Here is a 26,015-nt window from a genome sequence, read left to right as displayed (position 1 = left end):
CGGCGTTGCGCGTGCGCGCTGAGGAGCCCGCTGAGGAGCGGCGCTGGCGGACGTCGGGCGGACGGCCCGTGACGTCGTGAGGAGCGCTTTAAAGTGCGGGCTGGGCCGGGCGTCCGAGGGTCTGGCTGGGAGTCGGGTCGGACCTCCGCAGCGGCCCTCCGCGGCATGAGGCGCTGCCGGCGCCCTTGCTCTCTGGGACGTGGAGAAGGCGGCGGAGGAGGAAGTCCCGTTGCCGCCACCGCTGCATGACCCACCGCCCCTGAGGCCCGACCCCGCGCCCGCCCCCTCGACGCCCCCCGCCGGGTCCTCCGGCCTCGCATGGGGGCCTGGCGCTGAGGAACCCCTTTCCTCCGGGGGCGCCGGGGCGCGTCCTCCGAGAGCCATGCCCGGCCGCCCCTCCCGCCCCGGAGGACCCTAGAGCAGCGTCGCGGGGGCCATGGCGGCCGCCAGCGGTTACACGGACCTGCGTGAGAAGCTCAAGTCCATGACGTCCCGGGACAACTATAAGGCGGGCAGCCGGGAGGCAGCGGCGGCCGCCGCCGCCGCCGTGGCCGCCGCTGCCGCCGCCGCCGCCGCCGCCGAGCCTTACCCGGTGTCCGGGGCCAAGCGCAAGTATCAGGAGGACTCGGACCCCGAGCGCAGCGACTATGAGGAGCAGCAGCTGCAGAAGGAGGAGGAGGCGCGCAAGGTGAAGAGCGGCATTCGCCAGATGCGCCTTTTCAGTCAGGACGAGTGCGCCAAGATCGAGGCCCGCATCGACGAGGTGGTGTCCCGCGCGGAGAAGGGCCTGTACAACGAGCACACGGTGGACCGGGCCCCGCTGCGCAACAAGTACTTCTTCGGCGAGGGCTACACGTATGGCGCCCAGCTGCAGAAGCGCGGGCCTGGCCAGGAGCGCCTCTACCCGCCGGGCGATGTGGACGAGATCCCCGAGTGGGTGCATCAGCTGGTGATCCAGAAGCTGGTGGAGCACCGCGTCATTCCCGAGGGTTTCGTCAACAGCGCCGTCATCAACGACTATCAGCCCGGCGGCTGCATCGTTTCTCACGTGGACCCCATCCACATCTTCGAGCGCCCCATCGTGTCCGTGTCCTTCTTCAGCGACTCCGCGCTCTGCTTCGGCTGCAAGTTCCAGTTCAAGCCTATCCGGGTGTCAGAACCTGTGCTTTCTCTGCCGGTGCGCAGAGGAAGCGTGACTGTGCTCAGGTAACCCATCTGGGAGGAGGGGGCGGCCCTGCATCCTGTTGCCTCAGCTACTCACTCTCACCCAGGAGGCAGCAGCAAATAGGAGCCCGCGCTTTTACAGTTCTGACCCATTCTTCTGGTTTCTGGGAGAGGAGGGTGAAGAGGAAAAAGGGGTTTGTGTTTAAAACATGTGTGGGAAGAAAGTAGGAAGTGGTCAGGGAACCAATCTAGAATTTTATATCCTGAGGGCAGGTTTGGTGTGATCACAGACTTGGCCAAAATTAATACAAAGGCATCTTTATAGAAGGCTCAGATTTTCAGTCTCTTTCTGTGTATGACTTTAGCAAGTCCCTTTTCTTTTCTGGGCCTCCGTTTCCAAATTGTTATTTTTTTAAAAAATGAGCTGTTATCTGAAAGTCTTTCCAGCTCTGCCATTTTGGGTTGTTTTAAACAGAGGAACCGTTTAAGGATTCCTTAAGAGAAAATGCAGAGAAAAGTCCTTGAGAGTAGTAGATACACATTCTTTGTTCCTAACATGGGGAGTGACTTCCCTAGAGTTGAACAGATTAGTGATTAGGGCAGAAATAGAGTGCATCCAACTCTGAAAATTCAACCCCTGTTGGCTGCAGAAGAGCCTGTTGGCCCTTTGTAAGAATGTGTTACCTGTTACTGGTGCTATATGAAACCAAATAAAGCAAGTCTCTTTACCTGATATTTGACTTTGTAGTTGCAGAACTACAGAGTTCTGTCAGCCGCAGAACTAGCTTGTTGGCCTGTTTTGGGTCCCAGGTCCTGCTGAGAAATAGCTCTCCGTACCCTAGCCCCCAGGAAGATTGCCTGCTGGAACACCTTTGTTTATACGAAGCAGAAAGTTTATCTGGAGGCTGTCTCCTTCTAGCCCTAAAACAAGTAACCTAGCACTGTACTTCAGTAATCCCCAAAACCTCTTAGGAGCTCTAGACTACAGCTGTTCAGATCGGGTTGGTTGACCACCGAATTCTAGTACAGGATCAGGACACATGGAGTTTTTGTGAGCAGCTTAACCTCTGAAGTCTGTGCTATGGGCCCTGGTCCTGGGGAGAAGTGAGTTCCCTGGAGCCCTCTTAGTATGAGGCAGGTCATCCATCTCATTTGGGTTAAACAGCTGTGCCTGCTTCTCTATCTGGGGTGGCAGCAGAGCCTTGTGAAATCCCAAGGTTTCCTGATGGGGAAGTTTGGGAAATCAGTGATAGCAGAAGTATTACTTTGGCTTCCTTATACATTTGAAACTTAAATAGCCACTTATCTGTCAAGTGCCCCCTTTGTCATTTGGGCTTCCAAATTTGTCATATCTAAGTGGTGCTCCCAGATTGATGTCTTAGCAAAGCCCTTTAAGATGGGATTTCCAGGGCAGACCCTCACAAGTGGCTTGCTGTGTAAGGCAGTCTGGCGTCTGACTTCACTGAAGGATTCTTGATGCTAAAAGGACTTCACACAAAGGCTATTTAGTTTTTTAAGGGCATATTAATTTCCGCATAGTCATAGGTTGCCATCAGGAGATCTAATAGTGGTTGGGTGTGTAGTAGGGGTGATCATAAGAGGCAGTTTGTGACTTTGAGACTTTTCCCCTCTCCAGCGCACACACACCCCTCTATTGAAGAGCAGAAGTTTCGAGTTCTTAAAATGCAGGTCTGTTAGTGATCAGCAACAGGATTGCATCATCAGGAAAATTTTCTTCATCTTTTCCTTGGAAGAGTAAAGTCCTAAAGCTTTCCCAGTCCCTTCCAACTCCTGGATTCTGACTTGGCTTTGGAGTTAATGTGGGAGGCTCAGCTATGTCCTGAAAAGTGCTGCCCCAGGCTTTGAATCCAGCTCAGCTCTCATTTGCTTTGGGATCTCGTGGGCGTTCTCTGAGCTGGCTTTCCCATCTGTAAAGTGAGGGTAATGCCAACTTCCAAAACCTATTAGAACTAAAAGTGGTGATTTGGTGTCTATACAGAGCCCGGTACAGGGTAGGCACTTAAATGGGTATTTGCTTTCATACATTGGCATTTAATACTCCCTTGCCCTCTTGTTGGGTGGGGAAGGGGCTAGGGATTTGGTGGAGCCTAAAATACGGCTCTTTCCTTCATGGGGTTCACAGCCTAGTGGAAGCCACAGTTAAGCTAAGCCCAGGAAAGTAACTGCAGGAGTATTTTGCAGAGGGGGACCCATTTTGTAGTATTAGAATTTTTTTTTTAATTTTTATTTATTTATGATAGTCACACATTGAGAGAGAGAGAGGGAGAGAGAGAGAGAAGCAGAGACACAGGCAGAGAGAGAAGCAGGCTCCATGCACCGGGAGCCTGATGTGGGATCCGAGCCCGATGTGGGATCCGATCCCGGGTCTCCAAGATCACGTCCTGGGCCAAAGGCAGGTGCCAAACCGCTGTGCCATCCAGGGATTCCCCCCCTAGTATTAGAATTTTTAAGGAGGAAATAAGGTGTAGAACTTGAATGGCAACTATAAGTTAGCGGCAAAAAGAAGTTAGTTAATGCTCAGGGAGAGCACGGCAGCTTTGGTGGCAGTAGCAGAGAGGAGGTGTATGTAAGGTGGGGCCTGCTAGATGCTGACTTGTGGCTAATGGAAATCGTTTTTAGTTCCCAGATTCAACCTGAAATATAGGTTCTGGTGAGGCATGCAATGGGAAAGCACTAGATCAGATCTTTTCAATAGTGGTAGTACTATTGACATTTTGGGCTGGCCAGTTCTTTGTTTTGCAAGGGCTGTCCTGTGCACTGTAGAATGTTTAGAAGCATCCCTGGTCTCTGTTCACTAAATAGCAGTTTAGCCTTCATGATGACCAAAAATGTCTCAATATTGCCAGATACCACAGGGTGGGGCTTCAAAAATCATCCCAATTGAGAGCCACTGCTCTAGGATTTTGGATGCTCTCACTAATTTTAATCTTGTAGCACCTGCTCACTTGGTACTCTCAGCTTACTTGGTGTGCAGGTGGGTGAACACCTGCCTTTTATAGTAGTGCCTCTCTTTAAAATGCTGCTTGGGCTCTTCCTGGTAGGTATCCTAGCTTGGAAGTGATGAGCTGTAAATCTGCATACTGGAAGAGAGGGGCTGAGGAAAATAGTGGTTCTCTGCAGGTGCGGAGGGGTTCTGGTAATTCTCATCAGACTCCTCAGTTGTTGGTGGCAGTGGAGTCTATATTCGACCAAGGTTACATGGCAGGAATATGGTTTTATATTTAATAGTTGTCAGTGTAGACGTTAGCATGTGACAAACATTGACTCAGCAATGTCCAAATGTGGCATTTAGAGCAAGGCCTCACAGACCCTTCCTGAAGTGCTTTAAACTTCTTTTCAACCCCAGTTTTCTTGTTTTTGTTTTGTTGGTAACCTTTTCACGTTGAGCCTAGTTGGGTTCTCTCAATGCTGTTCTTTAGAGGAAATAAATATCTCTTTACCTTCATATCCATTCTTCCCACATTTCTTCTCCTGTTTTCTATAGGGTAAACGGGCAGATTAAAACAGATTTTAGTTGGATTAATTAAAATAATTACCTCAAGGCTAATTGCTTACTTGCTGCTACTTTTTAATCACTGTTACGTGGTCTGTGGTTGTGGTGGCTACATGCCCAGAGACCCAGGCCTTAGCCGCCCATCTGGAAGTGACTGTTACCATCCAGCCGTGGGACACACAGAGGTGAACACAGCCTATAGCTTCTAGGTAATAACCGATACTGGGTGGAGTGGGCACCCCTGTCTGTTCTGGGCTAAGAGCTGATCTTGTTCAGCTGTTTGAAAGCAAAATTTAGCTTTCTGGCTTAAAATAGTCGGGAAAGTAGGGCACATAGGTCCTGGGCCACATCTCTTGTGTGCAGTCTTCTGGTTCCACAGGAGGGGGGAGGAACCTCAGGATGAAGTCCGGGCTGTGCATCCTCAAGAGGAGCTCTGGGCTGAGGAGATTGACTGGCCTTGGTTCTGCCAGGCCTAACAAGATGGCAGAAGCAGCAAAGGAAAGGAAGTTAGCAGGTGAACAGCGGTCTTAATCTTGAAGCTCAGAACAAGGAGAAAATAAATAGGCCATACAAATTTCAGGGCTGGCTGGCCATTTTCGCCTGGGCAGTTGATGTGCAGCCATCACTGAGATACTGTGCTAGCTCTCTTGGGTTTGTGCTCGCCTTTGTGGACTTCTTCCTTGAAAGTGGTCGTATGTGAATGTCCTTTCCTGAGGCCAATGAGGCCCTCAGGATAGATGGGACCTTGTCACCAGAAAACACAGGTGGTTTTCTCTCTACTCCTTATGGCCTACCCCGTCCCCCAACCAAAAAACCAAAAATCTGTGTAGCATAGATAGTGAAATCAAGAGTTTGATTAGAGTTCCAGTGTCCCCACTGTTTGACCTTGGGTAAGTAACTTAATCTCTGTGGGCCTTAGTTTTTCTCTGCAAAAATGGGGCTATTGATGGCATAGAGTTGTTATCAAAGATTGAATTTCTTTTACACTACTGAATACTTGAAGTTTAGGTAAGATGTCTCTAGAGACGAGCTGCTTTCTGTGCTTAGCTACTCTCTAATTATATCTTGATGTGTAGAGAAACCTGGAGCAGGTTGACCTTCCTTATGTATTTAGAAAGTCCCAGGACTTCTCATAAAGTTAGGCCATATGTCATTTTAGAAGGTTGGGTTTGGTTATGAATGTGAGATCAAAATCCCACCCCTGTGCCCAGATAGCTGGCCTACTGTCCCCCAAAACCTAAGTTTCTTAGTCCTGTTGGCCCATTAGCAGTGTGAGGCAGGCTCGTTGGGGGCTTCCCAGAACAGGTAACTGCAGTTGTAGGGAGGCTGCCAGGCAGTCCCGGTGATCTTGGCCAGTCCCTCTACCTCTGGTTCTGTTCTGTCCTGGGTGGGGTGCACAGTAGATCGGGAATGGTGACTGTCTTGGGAATGTGCCTTGACTACAGCTGTCCCCAAAACCGTCCTTAGAGGAGAGATGTACAGTCCTGCATAGTCCTTTAGAAAAAGTTTTTCAGACTGCTCATTTAATCTGCACCTAATCCTCTGAGGAAGGATTTGCAACAGAACAATTGAGCTCAACACAGATTTCATGAGCACAGAGATGAATAAGGTCTTTGCAGCACTTTGTCTTACAGGGAAAACACAATCTCCACAAGGCCAAACCTAGTAGTAGAGAGGTGTGGGGGGATGCCTGGGTGGCTCAGTGTTTTAGCACCTGCCTTTGGTGCATGATCCCAGGATCGGGGATCGAGTCCCATGTCCGGCTTCCTGCGGGGAGCCTGCTTCTCTCTCTGCCTGTGTCTCTGCCTCTCTCTCTCGTCTCTCTCTCTGTGTGTCTCTCATGAATAAACAAATCTTAAAAAAAAAAAAAGAGAGAGATATGTGGGTAGGCAGGAGGTATGGTATCCCCCAGACTGGGGGATTTGAGGAAAGCTTCCCTGGGGAGAAGAAAGACTCTCGAGTCACTGTAAAGGCAGGGTGCTTGGATGGCTCAGTCGGTTCAGCATCTGCCTTCTGCTCAGGTCATGACCTCAGGGTCCTGGGATCGAGTCCTAGGTTATGCTCCCTGCTCGGCAGGGCGTCTGCTTTTCCTTCTCCCTCTGCCTGCAGCCCCCTCTGCTTGTGCTGTCTTGGTCTGTCTGTTAAATAAAAAACTAGTCACTGTAAGGGTAAGGGTGCTAGTGGGTGACAGAACCAGGTCTATTGCTCTTAATGTTTATAGCATGCTGGTCACTGCTACATGGGGTGGGGGGAGCTTGAAAGGGCTCAGCCCAGGCAGGGAGCAGGAGGCAGACCAGCATGAAGTATTTCCTCTTCTCCCGTCCCTGTGAAAACAAAGAGCAGGAGGCACTGGAATTTTTCATGCCAAGGATAAGGCCTGAACCCAGGGCATATTAAGTTTCAAGCTGGCAGAGTTGGACTTTCAGACAGTTTTCCTTATAGTAAGTAGGTTCCTTAGCAGTAAATAATCCTCTGTGGTCTCTGCTGGATACTTTCTGCTGAAGTTTAGCCAGAAGAGCTTCCCTCGGCCAGGACTCAGAGCCTCCTGCTCTCAGAGGAACCTGAGATACTGAGGAGGGGTCAGTGGGCTCTGTAGCAGCTGACAGGAAGTTCTAGAAGACCAGTGCAAATGAGCAGTTCAAGTGTGTTCTCTGTCCACACTAGTTCTTCTGAGGCCAGGGCTCAGTTGCAGAATTCTGGCATGGCTTATTATTCATTCTGGAGCCCTTGGGAGGTGGGGACAGTTAAGGTTGACAGCTATCTGGGTTTGCTCCTTCTGCGTTAAGGAATGTGGTTCCTTGTTGAAGATGGGTGGTGAGGGCCCCAGTATGCCTATAACCATGTCAAACAGATTGATGCTTGTCAACAGGCCTTAGAAATGTGCCTTGGAGTACCTTTGGGGAATTGGACATAGCTCTTTGCGGGGCGGGTGGGGGGGGCGGTGTGTGTGTCCTGTGTTTATACAGGACTGTCTTGTACCCCACACCTGCATTCCTCCAGTGTGGAGTGACGAGAGCCTAGAACAAGCTCTGGAACTCTTAGCCCTGGGAATGGGGTCTTTTCTGCTGGCAGATCCCTGCAAGAGGAACCCAGATCACATTTCTTTGGCAGGTACTGAACCGAAGTCTCTAGCTTGCTCCCCAGTGGTCCAGGGCTGGCTGGCTTGTGTCATGTGCTTAGTGAATGGGAGTGCTGTGCCAGGCACACTGCATTATCTAACAATTTTCACTACAGGCCTACAGGTTCCAAGGGTACCAACCATGTAGTCCTAGAACTCTAATTCTGCCTGCAAGGGAAGAAGAGTGTCCCTTTTTAAAAAATCTTATGGGCCACTCCGATGGCTTAGCAGTTTAGCGCCACCTTCAGCCCAGGGTGTGATCCTGGAGGCCCAGGATTGAGTCCCTTGTCAGGCTCCCTGCATGGAGTTGCTTCTCCCTTTGCCTGTGTCTCTTGTCTCTGCCTCTCTCTCTCTCTCTGATTCTAATAAATAAGTAAAATGTTTAAAAAAATCTTATCATTGAGGTGCTTGGGTGACTCAGTAGGTTAAGCATCTGACTCTTGATTTCGGCTCAGGTCATGATCTCAGGGTCATGAGATTGAGCCCTGCATTGGGCTCTGTGCTCAGTGCAGATCTCTCTCTCCATCTAATCCCATGTGTCCATGTGTCTTCCCACCCGACCCTCTACCCTGGCTTGTGCACACACATGCATGTTCTCTCTCAAAGTAAGATATGAAATCTTGGGGATCCCTGGGTGGCGCAGTGGTTTGGCGCCTGCCTTTGGCCCAGGGCGCGATCCTGGAGACCCGGGATCAAATCCCACGTCGGGCTCCCGGTGCGTGGAGCCTGCTTCAACCTCTGCCTGTGTCTCTGCCTCTCTCTCTCTCTCTCTCTCTCTCTCTCTGTGTGTGTGACTATCATAAATAAATAAAAATTTTAAAAAAAAGATATGAAATCTTTGTGGTCATAAAAGAATACCTAAATTGTAAAGCATGATGAACACCCAAAACCTACAGCTGTTCCTTTTTTTTTTTTTTTTTTTTAAGGTTTTATTTATTTATTCGTGAAAGACCTAGGCAGAGGAAAACAGGCTCCCTGCAAGGAGCCCAGTGCGGAACTTGATCCCAAGACACCAGGATCACACCCTGAGCCAAGGCAGATGCTCAACCACTGAGCCATCCAGGTGTCTCTCTACTGCTCTTCTTATTACAGATGCAGAAACAGTCGTAGGCCCAGCATGTGACCTCACTAAGGTCACACAATGCTGTAGTAAGATGACAAAACTCAGATTCTAACTCCGGTCTCTCCATTTCTTCTTCTTTTTTTTTTTTTTTTTAATATTTATTTATTCATGAGAGACAGAGGCAGAGACACACAGGCAGAGGGAGAAGCAGGCTCCATGCAGGGAGCCCGACGTGGGACTCGATCCTAGGACTCTAGGATTATGCCCTGGGCCAAAGGCGGTGCTAAACCGCTGAGCTACCAGGGCTTCCCAGGTCTCTCCATTTCTATCTCAGTGTGACATTTCTCACTGTAGGCTTACAGGTATTAATAGGTGTTATTTGAGAGAAGGTTCTTTGGTCAGTGCTCAGTTGAACAGTCAGCAGATTCTTCTGCTGTAATAATTCCCAGATCTCTTAATGTAGTCATGCTTTTTAAAAAATTTTTTAAAACTCTTCAACATGGGGCAGCCCCGGTGGCACAGTGGTTTAGTGCCGCCTGCAGCCTGGGGTGTGATCCTGGAGACCTGGGATCGAGTCCCACGTCGGGCTCCCTGCATGGAGCCTGCTTCTCCCTCTGCATGTGTCTCTGCCTCTAGCTCTCTCTGTGTCTCTCATGAATAAATAAATAAAATCTTTAAAAAAATAAAATAAACTCTTCAACATGTTCCAAACTGATTTGACTGTGGATATTTGTTCATAGTCTCTTCTAGGAGTGATGTTCACAGAGAAAACAAAACATCTGGTCTAGGAGCAGCTTGGAGGGGAAATCTTTAAAGGTTCTGTGTCTCCCTCAAATCAGAAGGGATTTCCCTCTTGGACTTCTTATATTTTGTTTTACTTCTAGTTCTTCTCCATATTGGAGCAGCCTAGCCATTTAGAGGAGTTTTTCCCAGGCCTGCCTTGTTTCTAACAGTTATATGGGTGTCTTTATAGCTGCTCTTGAGAGGGGAGCTGATTAGTAGCCATGGAGAAGAAGATTTGTGGTCCAGGGTGGTCAGGGGGAAGCTGAGCAAGATAAGGCTGAGGTGTTTCCACCTCCCACTACACCTGTGGCTGAGCATGTGAATGGCTGTGTAGAGCTGCCTCAGCTCTGTGGAGGAACTTGGGGTATGAGTGCCTCTTAGGTGCCATGCTCCTTGGTGAGGGCATGTGAGGAGGCTCAGGATGCTGAGTTTGCTTCCAGAGTTTCAAATCCAAAAGATGTTAGCTGTGAAGAGGACAGTCATCTACCCACGTTCATTGGTCTAAGCAGTTTTTAAAATCATGTAACTTGATGAAAATAAATAGATATTTGAGTGTGATGGGAATTCTTAAAATATCCCAAACACAGCTGTCTTCAAGATTTTGGATCCCCCCAAGTGGAGATTTTTGAAAGCTTGTTTTCAAGTAGACAAATTCTCTTTTTGAACATTGCAGCCTTAGTTCTCTCTGGTGACTCAGGGCTGTCTGTGTCTGCCTTGGCTTCCTCTTTGTGTTGAAGGGTGGGGGCCAGGGAGGGAAGAAGAGGAGATGCAGTTCTTGTCTTCTTACCAGGGTCTGGCCTGAGTCGCTCTAACTGCCTGTAGAGTGACTAAAGGTATACCTTCTTGGGGTGCCCTTGACAAGAAGGGCTTCTGGCTGGTGTGGGGAGACTCCTGCTGTGGTTTCTGTCTTCAAGCCTGCCTTTGCCTCATCCTAGATTTTTTTCTTGATTGGCGCATCCTAGAACTTAACAGGTGATTTCCCTTTCCATGTAGACCCTTGAACCTCTCAAAATAACAAGGCAGAGGTAGCCATAAGACCTGGACGATATTTCTGTCTCTTCACCCCGTAGGAACGTTGGTTGTCTGTTCCCTTTCCAAGCTCATATGCTCTGTGTTTATTTTCAGTGGATATGCTGCTGATGAAATCACTCACTGCATACGGCCTCAGGACATCAAGGAGCGCAGAGCGGTCATCATCCTCAGGAAGTAAGTGCCCCGGTGTCTGGCACCTGCAGGCCTGTCTGGAGATGTAGGGCTGGATTCCCTTAGAACTTGGCTCCTCTGTATCAATAGCATAGCAGCATGAAGCCTGGGGAGAGGAAAAGGCTATCAGGTCTCATACTTTTTTATTTTAATTCTTTGAGGAAAAAGCTATTTTGTCTTCATTGGAAAATTAAGTTCTGTGACTTTAACTAGGGAGTTGGGGCTGAGCAGAAGCACATGTTCCTAGTGTTCTTGCATACAGTCTTGAGAGAAGATTTGGGGACCCCTTTTCCAGACCACCCCTCCCCCTCTTTCTTTCTCCATCTTCTTCGTTCTGATTTGTCACATGTGCTCTTGGTGATTATTTTTAGACTGCGCTTTAGCAGCCTGCTTTAAAAATGCCTGGGTTTTCACTTCTGGGAGGAGCAGGGAGTGAGAAGAGGAAAGGAAGGTGGGAGGTTAGGCTGCAGTGTTTAATAGTTGCATAGCTTGTTGCTGTCTCCTTTCTGGCGAGGGAGTCAGGGATGTACCGACCAACATCACCAGACCTAGCCCCTTTAGCACTTCTGGTTTTCTGCTTGTGGGGTGAATGGACTGAGCCAAACAGGTGCTGGGTGAAGACAAGCCTGTGTTTAGAGTAGAGCCCCAAGAGGCTAGATGATTGTCCAGGGTTGTATAGACCTCACTGGGGAGAGCAGAACCAGTGCCTGGACCAACCCCCGCCCCCCTGCACTGGAACATGGTATCCTATAGCTTGCCGTCTTTATTTAAATTAGAAAAACAAAACAAAATGTTATTTTTTTAAGATAGCTTTAGATTTAAAATTGTGAAAATAGTATAGTCTCTGATTTACCCCACATACCACTTTCCCTATTGTTAACGTTTTATACTAGTGAGATGTGTTTGTTACAGTCAAGAAAGTAATAATTGATATGTTATCGTTAAATGAAGTCTCGATTTTATTTGGATTTCCTTAGTCTCTTCCTAACATACTTTGTCTGTTCCAGGACCCCACATTACGTTTAGTCATCATGTTACCTTAGGTTCCTCTTGGCTGTAATAGTTTCTCAGACTTGCTTTATTCATGATGACCCTGACTGGTCAGGTATTTTGTAGAATATCTCTCCCTTGGAATGAGGCATTTTTCTCGTGGTTTGATAGGGGTTTGGGGGAGGAAGACGACAGAGGTGAGGCTACCTTCTCTTTGGTCACATCCAGGGCACATAGGACTTCTCACTGCTGATGTTGACCTTGAACACCTGGTTGAGGTTGCGTTCACTGGTTTTCTATACTCTAAAGTCACCGTTTCCCTTATCTGAGGAGGGAAGTTGTGTGCAGCCCACGCATAAGGAGTGGGGGAGTTAGCGCCACCTCCCTGAACGGGGGCTCCCCGCCCAAGTTATTTGGAATTCTTCTGTGAAGAGATTTTGTTCCTGCCTTCATTTATTTCTTTACTTCTTTGTTTACTTATATCAGTATGGATTTATGGGTATTTCTTTTATGCTCCAGTAATTCTAGCTTTGGCCATTTGGAGTTCTCTTCCCCCCCCCCCCTTTTTTTTAAAGTATGTCCTTACTTTTTGGCTTCCGTTTTTTAAATTTTAGTCTGTAACTTGAGTATCTTGACCTTTGGGGGCCAGAACTCCAAAATATTGTGGTGGATGAAGTCTCTTTGGTATGGCTCTACCACTTTGTCAAGTCAAAACTCAGAGTCTCTGTTGTACCATATGTAGAATGGGAATGGTAGAGGTCTGAACAACCATCCTGGGGGCCAGGTAGAGAGAGCACCAGGCACATCTAGGAGCTGCAGACATGGGTCTGTTTAGGAACTGGCAGCATCTTGCCCTCTAGCCTAAGAATATTCTCAGAATTCCTCAGAAGAAGGGTTTTTATCTGCTTTTCTACTTTCTTTTCCTGTGGTTTCCAGCACAGGCCAAAACCCAGAATACGGAAGTGATGGAACCCAGACTGTAGCTCCCTTTTGGCCTCTTTTCCCCAGTCATTTCTTCCCGGGCTGTACTAGCACTTCCAGCTGCAGCCAGGACCAAATGGCCCACTTAGGCTAGGAACTTGAAGAGGAACTCCCAGAGTGATGTAAAACCAGAGTAGCAACCTCCCAGGTGTCCGTCCCCCCCCCCCCCCCCCCCCCAAGCCTCCCACAATAACTTCTCCTAGGGAAGTCTTCACTGGACGTGCAAATGAAGTGGCCAGAGCTGGAGTGTCAGGTCATTCTTCCATTTCCTCCCTCTTGAATAGTGGCTCCCTTACTACCCAGGCTGGCTGACTTGGATGCTTCTCAGTGGAGTTAGGAGCCTATACTGTTAACCAGGTCCCCCTGAAGCCTTTTGGCCAGCTGGGCCCCTGGACAGTGGTCTGACCTTGGAGAATGATCATTGGTGGGTTACTGATGCCCTTTGACCCTTTGACTCAAATGGGCCCAGGAGCCAGTCACAGACTGGGCTAGAGAGAACAGAAGCACAGAGCTTTGATATGAGGGGGCTGGGGAGGAGTGGAAAGATGGCCTCTGCTGCCCCAGGTCAGCTGAGCTAGAATATTGCCCAGCTGTAGGGAGACAATTCAGGGGACCAGATGAGAGGCCCAGGATAAAAGCCAGGCTCCTTGTTGGGCTTTGCCTGTCCATCCAGCCTCATTTCTTTAGAGTTTTCTTATTGTCTGGTACTCCTCATACTAAAGTACTTAGAACTCCTGGTGTGGTCCATGGACTTGTATCCTGGGCCCTTGGAGCAATGTGGCCTCTGATGGGAATGTTTTTGTATCTAACATGTTCATCTTATTCTGCACATCCTACCCTGCAGATGACCCACATATGCAGTGGAAACTGGTTGACCTAGCCATCCTTCGGGGCTCAGGTGTTAACTGTTCCGACATGCATGAAGCATCAACATGTGCCTATAGCCCTGTCAGTGTACCCCCTCCCCCTTTAGACAGTTATAGCCCATACTTGGTATTGTGAATTTCCAACTCTGCATTCTATGGGGGCGGGGATGAGGTTGCTCTTCATGTAGGCCCAGCCCAGATGAGGAGGACAATGCAGGCAAATGAGGAACAGCTCCACAGTAGCTGTATGGGCTTATCTTGGAAAAGGACAAGCTTAAAAAAAAAAAAAAAGAAAAAGAAAAGGACAAGCTGGTGACAGGATGAAAAAGGGAGCACTCCCCAGACATCAAGGATGTAGCCTTGACGAGTACTTGACTGACTTGCTGGTGAGGCCGCATCCTAGATGGGTAGAATCTAGGCATTGAGCCTGGCCCTTTACTCCTCATAGGCAGAGGGGATGGAGCCAGTCCTGCCTTCTCAAGTTTGAGTAAAAATTACACAGGTTGTTGGGGAAGGGTCTAGGGCACCCAGGTCAGTCAGAGCTGGGACAGTGCTTTTAAGTGCCTCATGGGGAGAAATGGGTAGGTGGCCACCAAGTGCTTTTTGATTCAACAAGATGCGGCACCCTTGAATGTAGTTGGTGCTGAGTTTTCATGTGACTGGTACCATTGTTTCTCACAGGGAGGACTAGGAGGCTGGGAGTGACCACCTGAGGGTTCCCATTGAATGAGGCTGCAGCTTAGTGTTAGAGTCTCTTTGGGGCCACAACCAGTAAATGGCTGAGTAAGATCTTGATCCTAGCTCTGCTGGTATGTAATAGTACTGACATGCAAGATGCCAGCCAACACAAGCAGAGTAAAAGGATAAAGTACGGATGCCCGGGTGGTTTAGCGGTTGGTTGAGCATCTGCCTTCGGCTCAGGATGTGATCCTGGAGTTCCAGGATTGAGTCCTGTGTCGGGCTCCTCTATGGAGCCTGCTTCTCCTCCCTCTGCCTGTCTCTCTGCCTCTCTGTCTCTCATGAATAAATAAATATTTAAACAAAACAGAAAAAAAAAGAACAAAGTATATTTACTGGGGCCCACCAAACAACAACAACAAACAAAAATTTAAAAATCTATCTTGGTGGGGCATGGTGGGGGGGAGGGGGCGTGGGTTGGGACAGGGATTGGTGGATCTAGCTCCTGAGCTAGACCTTGCTAGCCAGGCAGAAATGGTAAGCTCAGGGCGACAGGGTGGCTCAGTCAGTTTAAATGTCTGCCTTTGGCTCAGGTCATGGTCCTGGGATCCTGGGATCGAGCCCTGTGTCTGACTCCCTGCTCAGTGGGGAATCTGCTTCTCTCTGCTCCTCCATGTGCTCATTCTCTCTTTCATATGTGCACACAATCTTTCAAAAATTCTTAAAAATTCTTAAAAACAAACTAAAAACCGGTAAGTTCAAAGGCTGGAAAGCGCAAAGTATAGAGGATCTCCGTAGTTGAGGGGAGGTATGGGAAGGAGGTTGTAGATCAACACTTGATCATCAGGAAATGGCTTGTGGGCCTCCAGGGCCTTCGGTTGGTAGCCAGGCCACCCAGTCCCTTGTTTTTTCAGGAGGCACCCAGGGATGCCTTAGGTCTGCCTACAAGATTTGTCTTCCTGCATGGTTAATCTCTTCATTTAATCAGATAAAGTGGCTCAAGGCAGTGTTAACAGCCTGCACGTCTTTGCTTTTGGTTAAGTGAGCTCAGCTCAGTGGGTTGAAGCTGGGAAGAGCAGCTAGAGGTTCCTTTGCGAAATGTTAACCAAGGCTGATGTATACCTGGAAGCAGTGGGGTGAGAGGGATTTGCATGAGAGAGACTGTAGGAGGCTGAGCTAAATGGCTTATTTGGTCCTTCAGACCCAAGGAATTCCAGGGTCGGGGGAGACTGTTCCTGAAAGCAGAGTAGCCCAAGTGTGAGGCTCTGTGTGTATGAGTGAAGGGTACATTCTGGGCTTCATTCCTCCAGGGGTTAGTGGCCAGCTCTTGGTTTCCCTGACTTGGCCTGAGACGCTGCCCTGCCAAGACTGGTGCCCTTGCTTGTCTCCATGATTCTCATCCCCTGGGCCAAAGGTTAGCTCACCTTTGTTTCTTGGTCCAGTGAGTGTGTGCGTCCATGTGCATATACCCTGCATGAGGAATGGGAGAGCAGTGAGGTCACCTGGGAATGAAACTGGCTTAGGCTCCCAGCCTGGCTCTGCCCATTCTTCACTGAATACAAGTTGGTTATCTGAGTCCTGTGTTCTCACCTGTAAATTGGGGTAGTAGTGGTACTAGGGGTGGTTAAATTCAAGAATGCTATGTGCTTCTCCTAACCCCTTCCTCACCATATTTTCTCTCTGAATTTGATGAGTTGGGAGTAGCGGATGAGGAAGGTTGTGTCCAGTCGAGGTGTAAGGTGGTGTGAGCAGCAGAAACACAGCGAGTGGGAGGAAAGAGAAACCTGGAGATTCGTTGTTCATTGGCCCAGTCTGGGGAAAGCAAGTGTGTTGTCTGGCCCCCTGGTGTTGTGGAGATCAGTACCTTATCAGGCCTGTACAGGGGTTTCCTGGGTACCCATGATGCGGGCCCTGCGGTCTGTCCTCTGGAGCTCTGGCTTACAGGTATGTGGTATGACATGTTGGTAATCAGGTGGAATGATCTGGATAGGTCTTTGGGGCCTGGTTATCTTGTAGGTCTGAATTTGGAGGTCTTGCTGGAAATTCTGCTAGGACCATGGGTTTGAGGTGCCCTCTCTTTGGGTTATATCCCTCACATGCTGTTTAGGCTCTCCAGAGACCGATGTAGAAGAACTGTCTTTCAGGGAGCGAGGTGTGATGTTGGAGGGATTTTGGTAGAAGATGGGGAGTGGTGTCGGGGGTGGGGGGCGGGGGGTACTATTGCAGGAGAAACAACGGTACAGTTCTGGGCTTTGTGGGAATCTGATACTCAGGTCCTAGAGCTTAGACCTAGAGCCGAGGTCACTCAGTAGACAAGGGGGTGCTCAGGCAGGCCTGCCACACTGCCTCTTTGCTCCATTGGGAAAGCCGGGCTTTGTAAGCACAAAGGTGCTTGGTATGAGGGTGGAGCCAGAAGTTGAGTATGATTGGCCTGAGGGGCAGACTGGTTCCTGGTCTGCCTGGACCGCAGTCTGCTTTGTTGTAAGACCGAGAGTCCGCCTGGCTCCAGAGGCCATCCCTGGACCGTAGCTGTGGGTCTTAGGCCAGTGACTTGCTCTCTGATTTAGTATTGCTTCCCATCCTTACAGTGGAATAATCCTCCTCAGCAGCTTCTCTAGAGGATTCAGTGAGCGAGAAAGGAATGTGAGGAGACCTCCTGGGACAGTCACCTCCCTCCCTTGCCCCTCAGGTCACATGTTAATGCGTTAATATTAATGCTAAGTCATCTTCCCTTTGTTTAGCCTTCCCCAGTACCTGTGTCTAATGCCTGCTTTGTCCTGGGAGCTGTCTTGACACTCTGGGTGACCTTCCATACCTGGAGTGCCTTGCTGTAACCACCCTTGATGTTGACTCAGATCTGTAAGGCAGGTCTCCTTTTCTCTTGCCACCTGAGGAGGCCCGGACCCAGCCCTTACTGGTAGAACTTCCTGACTTCAAGGTTGTGGATCTGTTTGCTGAACCCTGAGGGGGCCTAGTATGCTTCTTGGAAGTTAGCTGGCTTTTAAGGTGGGGTGTTCTCAGAAATTAAGCAGCCAGTGGGCACTGGGTTTGGGATCTTGGCTCTAGCCTGGCTTCCTGCAGCATGGTAGCTTTTTGGAAGTGGTGGGAGGCAGGAACTTCTCCAGCTGTTCTGAGATGTACTTTCTTTTCTTCTCTTTCTCTCTCTCTCTCTCTCTCTCTTTTTTTTTTTTTTTTTTAAGATTTTATTTATTCATTTGAGGCAGAGAGAGGAGGAGGCAGAGGCAGGGAGAAACAGACTTCCTGTGAAGCTGGGAGCCTGATGCAGGCCTCCATCCCAGGACCCTGGGATCACAACCTAAGCTAAAGGAAGATACTTAACAGACTGAACCACTCAGGCACCTCTGAGATGTACTTTTAACAACCCCAGAGGATGTGTCAGGAGCACTTTTTGAGCCCCCAGAGCTTATACTATCCCCAAAGTGCGTACCGAAGGCAGGGTTTTTGGTAGGGCCACCTCCGATCATCCCTTCTTGGAGGGCTGCCTCCTGAAGGCAGTGGTACTGTCACGTGTAAGGAACAACACCTTTTGCCTCCCTCAGGCAGTTAGAAGTAGAGCCAGTCCATGTCCTTGGCCTGTCTAGTCTCAGCTCGTCCCCCCGTCTCCCTAGCCTCTCCAGTGGCCCTGCGTCCATGGTGGGGGTTTGCCACCACTGCCCCTGCCTGCCCAGACTGGCCTCCCAAGAAGGCAGCTCAAGAAGGGCAGGGGCCCCTCCAGGGATCATCAGTGTCTGCCGGTTCTGCCTCTGTGGCAGGATGTGCTCAGTGTTTTCTAGCCCCAGAGGTGTGTGGGCCAGGCTCTCCCCTTGGTGACTCTGCTCTTCATTTTCTCACCATCTGTCAGTCACCTGAGGAAACAATTGCAGGGAGCAGAGCCCTGCCCACCAGGGCTTCACTGAGGCTTTTTCATCCTTCAGTGGTTTTCCTGCCCTGAGCTACCTCACCTGCTCCTGGTATTTGTGGGGGCTTAGCATTGGAGTTAGCTCCACCGTGCCAGAGAGGGGACTTCCCTACATAAAGCTTGATACCTTTGGAGGCCTTTAAGCCAAGCTTAATGGCTAATGTCTTACTCTGATCTCTGCCACTTGGACCTCTCAGCCAGAAAGGGTTGCGGGGAGGTGGGGGGGGGGGGGGGAGGGATGAGGCCTAGCTTGGTAAAGAAGAGGAGGTCCTTGGGGCTCCAGTGATTTCTAATCCCCACCCTTGTGTTTGGGTGTTTCCTCACACCACCTCTTCCTGTTATCCTTCTCTAGAATTCTAGCCTTGAGGGGCCCTAGGCGACATGGTCATTTAAGTGTCTGACTCTTGGTATCAGTATCAGTTCAGGTCATGATCTTCTGGTTGTGGGATCAAGCCCGGCATCTGGCTTCAGGCTCAGCACAGAGTCTACTTGAGATATTCCCTCCCTCCCTCCCTTCTTCCCTCCTTCCCTCTTCCCTTCCTCCTTCCCTCTTCCTTCCCTCTTTCCCTTCTTCCCTCCCTCCCTCCTTCCCTCCTTCCCTCCCCCCTTCCCTCCCCCCTTCCTTGTCCCCCCTTCTCCTCTCCACTGCCCTTGCCCCACTTATGATCATTCTTTCTCTCAAATGAATCATTAAAGGAAAAAAAGAATCATGGCTTAAAAGAGGCCACTTGATTTCTAGACCCTTAGAACTGAAAGAGACCCTAGGGCCAGCCACTTTCTCCCTTCTTTGCTTAGATGGAGAAGTAGGCCCAAAAAGGGATGGCAACTAGCCTGGATTCTAAGTGGCACCATTAGGGCTTGATCCTCTTCCTTTTTTCTGCTAGGTTGGTCCTACTTTCCTGAGCCTGGAGTGCCGAGAGTAGAGGCAGAGACTGGTGGGCCAGGCAGGTTAGCTGACTACTCTGGCTTTCCTGTCCATGGGGCCAAAGCAAACAAGCAGGGACAAGTGCAGGGAAAAGTCGCAGTAGTGCTGGTCTATGCACCACTTTGGGCTGGAGGGTGTTCAAACATCGGTTCTCAGCTAGAAGGTGCCATCTGCTGGCTTTAGGAGAAAGACCCCTGCTCAGGGTCAGAGCCCTGTGGTTCCTGCTTGTCAGGCTTAGAGTCTTACCCGAGCTTAAACCTTTCCCCCATGACTTCTAGGACCTCTGACTTACCACCTTTCCAACCTAGTTTTCCTCATTTCTTTATAGCACCTCAACTGGGGGTAGGTAGAGAAACCTGTGAGGTTTGGATGCAGTTGTTACCAAGAACACCATGTGGCTTAATCCAGGGCAGCTCTCGGATTTCCCTCCCGCTGTCTTCCCTGAAGTGTTCTTGTGAGGATGCTCTGCTCTGACTACAGCACCTTTCTCAGAACCAAGTGACTATTTTTTGCACAGTTGCCTATGGGCACCTTCTGCCAGATGTGTCCCCATAACTCTCCATCCCAGACTTCTCTCCTGCTCCTTGATGCCACCAGCCTGACTTGCTAGCCTTCTCAAAATTACACAAGAAGTCTCAGGGCGTCTTTGAGGTTTCCCAGGCTAGCTTCCTCCAGGCCTGGCTTCATAAAGGACTCCTATCACTGCCCTGGACCACCTCCTTGTTCACTTTCTCTGTTTCCCCCATCCATACTTGCATGTTTTCCCTTTACTGGGCAGTGTGTTCCTTAAAACTCACAGCTAGTGTGCTAGGTGGGGATTTTACCTTGACTTGGTCAGCATCCTGTAACCAGCATAAGTTGCCAGGTGCCTGTGGTTGGATCAGAGCCAAGTGTCAGTGTTGAGTTAGGCCTGGGCTTTCTGGCTCTGCCACAACCTTAGCGTTCCTATATGATAGAGTAGGGAGTCTTCTTTCCCTTTTGTAGGCCTGGGCCAGAGGAACCTTCGTTCCTGTCTTGCTATTTCAGGAAGAATGAAGGCATCTGCTGGGGAGTATTTGGGGGCCCTCAGTACTCTTGCAGGTGGAGTAGAAGCCCCTGGAGAGCTTCTGGGCCTGAGTAGGGTGAGTCCAGTTGAGAGAGCCCTGGATGTTTCCCGTGGTGCAGCAGGTCTCTATCATTAGACGTCTCAACAGAAGTGTTTGTGTTCCTACTCCTAAGCCTGACCTTAAGAAGGAGGATCTTTGCAAGTCAGCCAGACCTAGTTGAACCATGAGGAGACTGAGGCATAGAACAGAGACTGCTGGTCCTCCTCTCTCTGGCCCAGAGAGAGAATTGGTCTGATGGGGCCCACACCCTCCCCACAGGCCCATTGGTGACCCCCATGCGTCTTTGCTTTGCAGGACGAGATTAGATGCACCCCGGTTGGAAACAAAGTCCCTGAGCAGCTCTGTGTTACCACCCAGCTATGCTTCAGATCGTCTCTCGGGAAACAACAGGGACCCTGCTCTGAAACCCAAGCGGTCCCATCGCAAGGCAGACCCTGATGCTGCCCACAGGTACTCAGCTTAGGACTCTCAACAAAGGACAGCAACAAATGGCCTGGCTGTGGAGTGAAATGGGTTGGCGGGGGGGTCCCTGGTGTGGGTGGTTAGGAGCCTTGGTTACCTACTTTTCCAAGCTTTATGTCTGCTTCCAGGTCAGTGGCATTGGTGGCATTCCCACCTAACCCAGGACCAACTGCCTATACCCCCAGAGAGCAAGGATTGGGCCAAGATTCTGACAAGGGGGGAATGCATTGTGGGCCTCCCACGACTTCCTTCTCTGTCCACCTGGACAAACACTCTTGTGGGTTATACTTAAATGTTAAGGAAGCTCGGGACGAAGACAGCAGAGCAGGGACCCATTTCAGAAGGGTAGGGGAAGGGTTCTGGGGACATGTTTAAGCTGGGACAACAAGGATGAGGAAGCTATGCGTGAATGCCTGTCTAGGCAGGAGGTACTGGGTTGAAACCCTGAGGCTGCAAGAGGGTGCTGCTTTCAGGGGCTAGTGGAGTTGGTGAGCAGAGCAAGGGTGGGCGGAGGTGACAGGAGGACCGAACAAAGTCTAGAGACTGTGATAGGGCAGCCTTGGCTATGTCCTGGGGTACTAGACTCAGCTAGGCACATCCCACAGCTAAGCATATCCCACAGGGTTAATTGGGAAGTGTTTCAGAGACTGAGCAAGGCCACTGCCCTCCGTGGGCAAAAAGATGATGTGTGTTCCTGCCATTGCTGCCCTTCCTGGAGAACCCCCAAGCTGAAGTACGCAATCACCAAGATGGTGAGGGTCTGACCCAGATGCTTCCACCTACCCCTTCCCTCGCAGGCCTCGGATCCTGGAAATGGACAAGGAAGAGAACCGGCGCTCCGTGTTGCTGCCCACACACCGTCGGAGGAGTAGCTTCAGCTCTGAGAACTACTGGCGCAAGTCCTATGAGTCTGGGGAGGACTGCTCAGAGGCGGCAGGCAGCCCTGCCCGAAAGGTGAAGATGCGCAGGCACTGAGGCATGCCGTGCCCTCCTGGGAACTCTGGCTCATCCTCACATAGCTGCCCCCTCCTTGTGTTCAGTTTTTTTGGTTTTTGTTTTTATTTTTTGTTTTTAGTTTTGTTTTGTTTTTTTGTTTTTTTGTTTTGTTTTGTCTTTGTTTTGGTTTTGGTTTTTTTTTTATCCTTACATTTTTTCCTTGGGTTTGTTGCCTGTTGAGGCTGAAGAACAGAATTGGCTGGGACCTGATTCTCATGTTCTTGGTTTTCCTCCAAAATGGAAAGGCTATTGGCATCTGTAGGGGACAGAAGCTCACACCAGAGTGGCCAGTAGAGGTGTGGGGGGCAGCTGTCCTCAAGTGGGGCTGTGTCAGGCTGGGTTTATTTAAAAGCAACAAAATATTTTGGTTAAGAAAATTCTTGTTTTGCTTTAAATGTAAATCTTTTCAGTGTTGTAAATGAAGTTCAGTCTTCAGCCCCACCCCCCCCACCCCCCAATGTCTGGGTTGAGGTCTCGTTTGTGCTCCTTGCTGGTTCTGCAGGAGGCCTTCTGTCTTCCCACTTCTCACCCGCTCTCCAGGCCCTGGAAGTTCATGCAAACACCCTCTTTCTCCTGCAGCAGAGTTGTTCAGGATGACTGGGTGGGGTTGAAACAGTCCTCTGCCACCCCAAAGCTATTGGCCAAGCCCCCAGGCTTCCTCCACGCCCATTGGCCTGCTCTGCCCACAGGTCCTTGGGCTGCCGCGGGGCTGGCTACAGTGGTCTTGACCTTTCTTGCCAAGAGCACGCCTCTTTGCTGCGTTGCTCCTTTCATGCATATGCGTGTGATTGTACGAAACAGTTAGACTTGCCATGTTGGGGCAGTTTTAGGAATTGTTTCTAGCTAGAGGGACGGGTGTCCTTCCAAGTCTAGCATTTGGGGTATGGAAAATTGTTGTGGTGTGTGGTAGGGTTTTTGTTTTCTTTTGTTTTTGAGTTTTTATTTTTTCCTTTGGTCTCTTGGCTTTTTCCTAACCCTTTCTTTCCTCCTACATTGGCCAGCTTGGGCCTTCTCTCCATGTCATCCCCATAGGAAGGCAACTGCCCACCCCCTCTGTCTGCCTGTAGCATGCATTCAACCAAGGCCAGAGCTCAGGTCTGCAGACTGGGTTGGCGCCTTCTCTGCCTCAGGGGCGTGGGAGTTGGGGAAGGGGCTTTTAAGAAATAAAAGGAAAAAGATAATAAAGTCTTTGGCAGTTTCCACCTACTCAGATCCTCAAAGGTTGCAAGGTATTGATCTAGATTAATTAGGAATGTTTCATTGCCTGCCATGGCCGAGACCTAGGCCTGCTGAGAGCAGAAGCCCTCCCAGTCTCCGGGCTGCCACCACCCCAGGGGGGCCTTGACTCACAGAGGCCCAGGCCTGAGGCTGCAGAAATCTGGGGCAGCCGTCAAGAAGTCCCTCTCAGGGGCCAGAACTCCTTTGCCAGCGTGGATTCAAGTCGGGACTGCGTAACTAAAGCAGTTGCAGTTTTATTTTTTTTACAGCTTTTTTCCCAAAAATGATTTGTAGTTGTGTGTGCAGCACTTTGCCCTGATATGTGTGCTCTACAATAAAAACCAAATCTAATATATTTTGAAACAGTTGTCTGATACTGTTATAAGAGAGGATTTGCCTTTGGTGCTTCCTTAATCCCCTTATTTTCTTCTTAACTTTGAACCCAGGCTGGGGAGGCCAGAGTTCATTGCCCACCAGGGAAGTCCTCATGGGAGAGAATAGGGCAGACGGCAGAAGGTGAACTCTCCCACTCTCAGGAGGATGGGCCATGTGTCCAGGAGCCAAGATCACAACCTGCTGAGTTTTGAAGCCCTTCCCCCTGGGTTTGATGAGATATACTGTATGCCAGCAAAGGAGGGACAGGGTGAGCAAAGGCAGGGGGAGAGCCTGGCCTTTGTAAAAGATAGGCAAGTGGTTTTGAGTTCTTCTCAGTTATTCTTTAGTTCCTCCTATACTCTGGCCGAGTCCTCACTGTGGTCTCATCAATGAGCAAAAGTCTTCTGGTTCCTTCTTTCAAGATGTGTACTACAGAGTTGTGGGATATGGATACAGGCATGAGGCAGGCATGTGGGGACTGGGGTTGGGGCCCAGAGTGTTTTTAAGTCCCTTCTTATCCAGGATCGGGTCGGCGTAGGTCTGGAATCTGTCTCCCTTATTCACTTCCAGGGCCCAAACCAGTCTGGCTAATTCTTGCTGTGGAAAGCTAACAAGTCACTTAACTGCCCATTTAAGAGAGGAGAAGAGAGAATGTGGAGGGATCAAGTGACTGGCTGGGGCTCAGTCCTGCAAATGGGTGACAGGATGTGAAGGGCAGGGGGCCAGAGCCTCCATATGGTCTGTGGCAGGTTGGGCCTGCAGGGGTAGACTGGGCCATGGTTGTCCCAGAGAGGAGACCTCGGAGCTGAAAGGGGAAGTAACTTACTCAAAATCATCTAGATTACATGGCAGAGGAGGGTACCTCCTACTCTATGCCCAGGCTCCTGACTCAGGCATAGAATGGGCGGCTCATGTGGAGAGCTGGGGAGCTGGAACTCTACAGTAGCTGTGATAGAGTCACACCTGGGCTCTTCCTTGTCCCAAAGAGGCCCTTTGCAAGAATGAGGGACAGAAGAGGCTATGGGAAGGGGCTCTGGCCGTCATAGATCCTGCTGTCATTGGCTTCAGTTTCTGCCCAGCAGTCCCATGGCACCCCATCTCTGGACTAAGCCTGCGGGGGTCCCACACCTGACTCCCTGAATTTGACTGCCCCCACCCCAGTCTTGCACATGGTAGGCGCTCTAACATCTGACACCAGCCCTGCCTTCCTAGGGAGCCCATCCCATTCCTCTGACCCTATTGTGCTGGGGAAGATTGAGGCCCATAGTCCCCTTCATCCAAAAATATGAGTGTCCTACTATGTGCCAGGCTCTGCTGGGTGCTGAGGATACAAGACCGACCTGGTATGGTCTCTCTCCAACATGGCTATTCTAAATTGTGCTGATATAAAAGATGTGTAGCACGTAAATTACAAATAATAAAATACCCAGTACACTATTATCTTTATAGCCACGTGTTCCTCACAGAATGCTTTTGTTGATCTTTTTGATAGATTCTTCTATTTGTAGCCTTCCTGTGGTTGTAATTCAACCTTAATATGGCAAATGGAACTGCATCCCATTGCTGATAAGTTTTCCAGGGCTCCTGTAATAGATTACCACAAACTTGGTGGCTAAAACATCAGAAACGTATTTTCTCAGTTTGGAGGTCTGAAATCGAGATCATGGTCCAAACCATGCTCCTACTGGAGCCTCCAGCCCTTGCCTCTAACAGCTCCTGGTGGCATTCCTTGACTGTGGCCCTCTAACTCTGGTTTCTGCCTCCATGGCCACATGGCTGCCTCTTCTGTTTCGTACCAAGTCCCCTTCTGCCTGTCCTTCATTAGGACACTAGTGATTGGATTTAGGGCCCACCTGGATGATCAAAAATAATCACATCCAAGGTGAAAAAATGTACCAGTTCCAAGGGTTAGGATCTGAAATCTTTGGGGGTCACTCTTCAGCCTACTACACTACTCTCTTCCCAATAAGTCTGTCATTAAATCTGGTACAAGGCCTACTGATTTCTCAACGTTAGAGCAAACTGTGTTAATTGGATTGAAATCTCTTAGCCTCAGCACTATTAAATTTAATCCGCATTATTTTCTCTGCTGATTTCTTCTTAAATCTAGACCTGTGCTGTCCAATATGGCAGCCACTGGACAGTTTGGCTGTTGAACACTTGAAATATGGCTGGTTTGAATTGAGATGTGCTTTAAGTGTCAAATACACACCAGAATTTGAAGTTAGTATGAAAAAAGAATGTAAAGTATATCATTAGTTACTTTATATTGATTACATGTTGAAATGGCAATATTTTGGACATACTGGGTTAAATAAAATACACTTTAATTTCACCTGTTTCCTGTTTTAAATCTGGCTACTTACAAATTTGAAATCACCTATGTTGTTTCCATTCTGTTTCTATTGGATGGCACCGGTCTAGAAAATCAACAATAAATCCATGGTGTAAACACACTCGTGTTGTGAAGGGAGGTGGACGGAAGCACATTATATGGTACGCAGTCTCCACCACACAGATACCCCAGATGTAAGGAACGAAAGCATACAGACAATAGTAAAATGTAAAACAGGGAGTGCTTAGTTTTGAACACTACCTTTGTTTTCAGCAATTTTATAAAATTTTTTTAATTGTATAAAATTTCAATAATGACT

The 26,015-nt window shown here is 49.4% G+C and overlaps 1 protein-coding gene across 1 annotated transcript; it reads left to right on the top strand.

Annotated features, from left to right (window-relative positions):
• The first annotated feature begins 29 nt into the window (after positions 1 to 29).
• On the top strand, positions 30 to 25,696 carry ALKBH5 (alkB homolog 5, RNA demethylase). Its single transcript, XM_038537095.1, has 4 exons — positions 30 to 1,206; positions 10,768 to 10,848; positions 20,605 to 20,760; positions 21,570 to 25,696. Exons 1-4 carry the CDS (start codon positions 437 to 439, stop codon positions 21,745 to 21,747), a joined length of 1,185 nt encoding a protein of 394 aa, XP_038393023.1. The 5' UTR covers positions 30 to 436; the 3' UTR covers positions 21,748 to 25,696.
• The last annotated feature ends 319 nt before the right edge of the window (positions 25,697 to 26,015 follow it).

The sequence above is a fragment of the Canis lupus genome, chromosome 5 (genome assembly GCF_011100685.1).
Source record: "Canis lupus familiaris isolate Mischka breed German Shepherd chromosome 5, alternate assembly UU_Cfam_GSD_1.0, whole genome shotgun sequence".
NCBI lineage: Eukaryota > Metazoa > Chordata > Mammalia > Carnivora > Canidae > Canis > Canis lupus.
The sequence above is the reverse complement of the archived record's forward strand: the minus strand, read 5'-3'. Positions and strand labels throughout refer to the sequence as shown.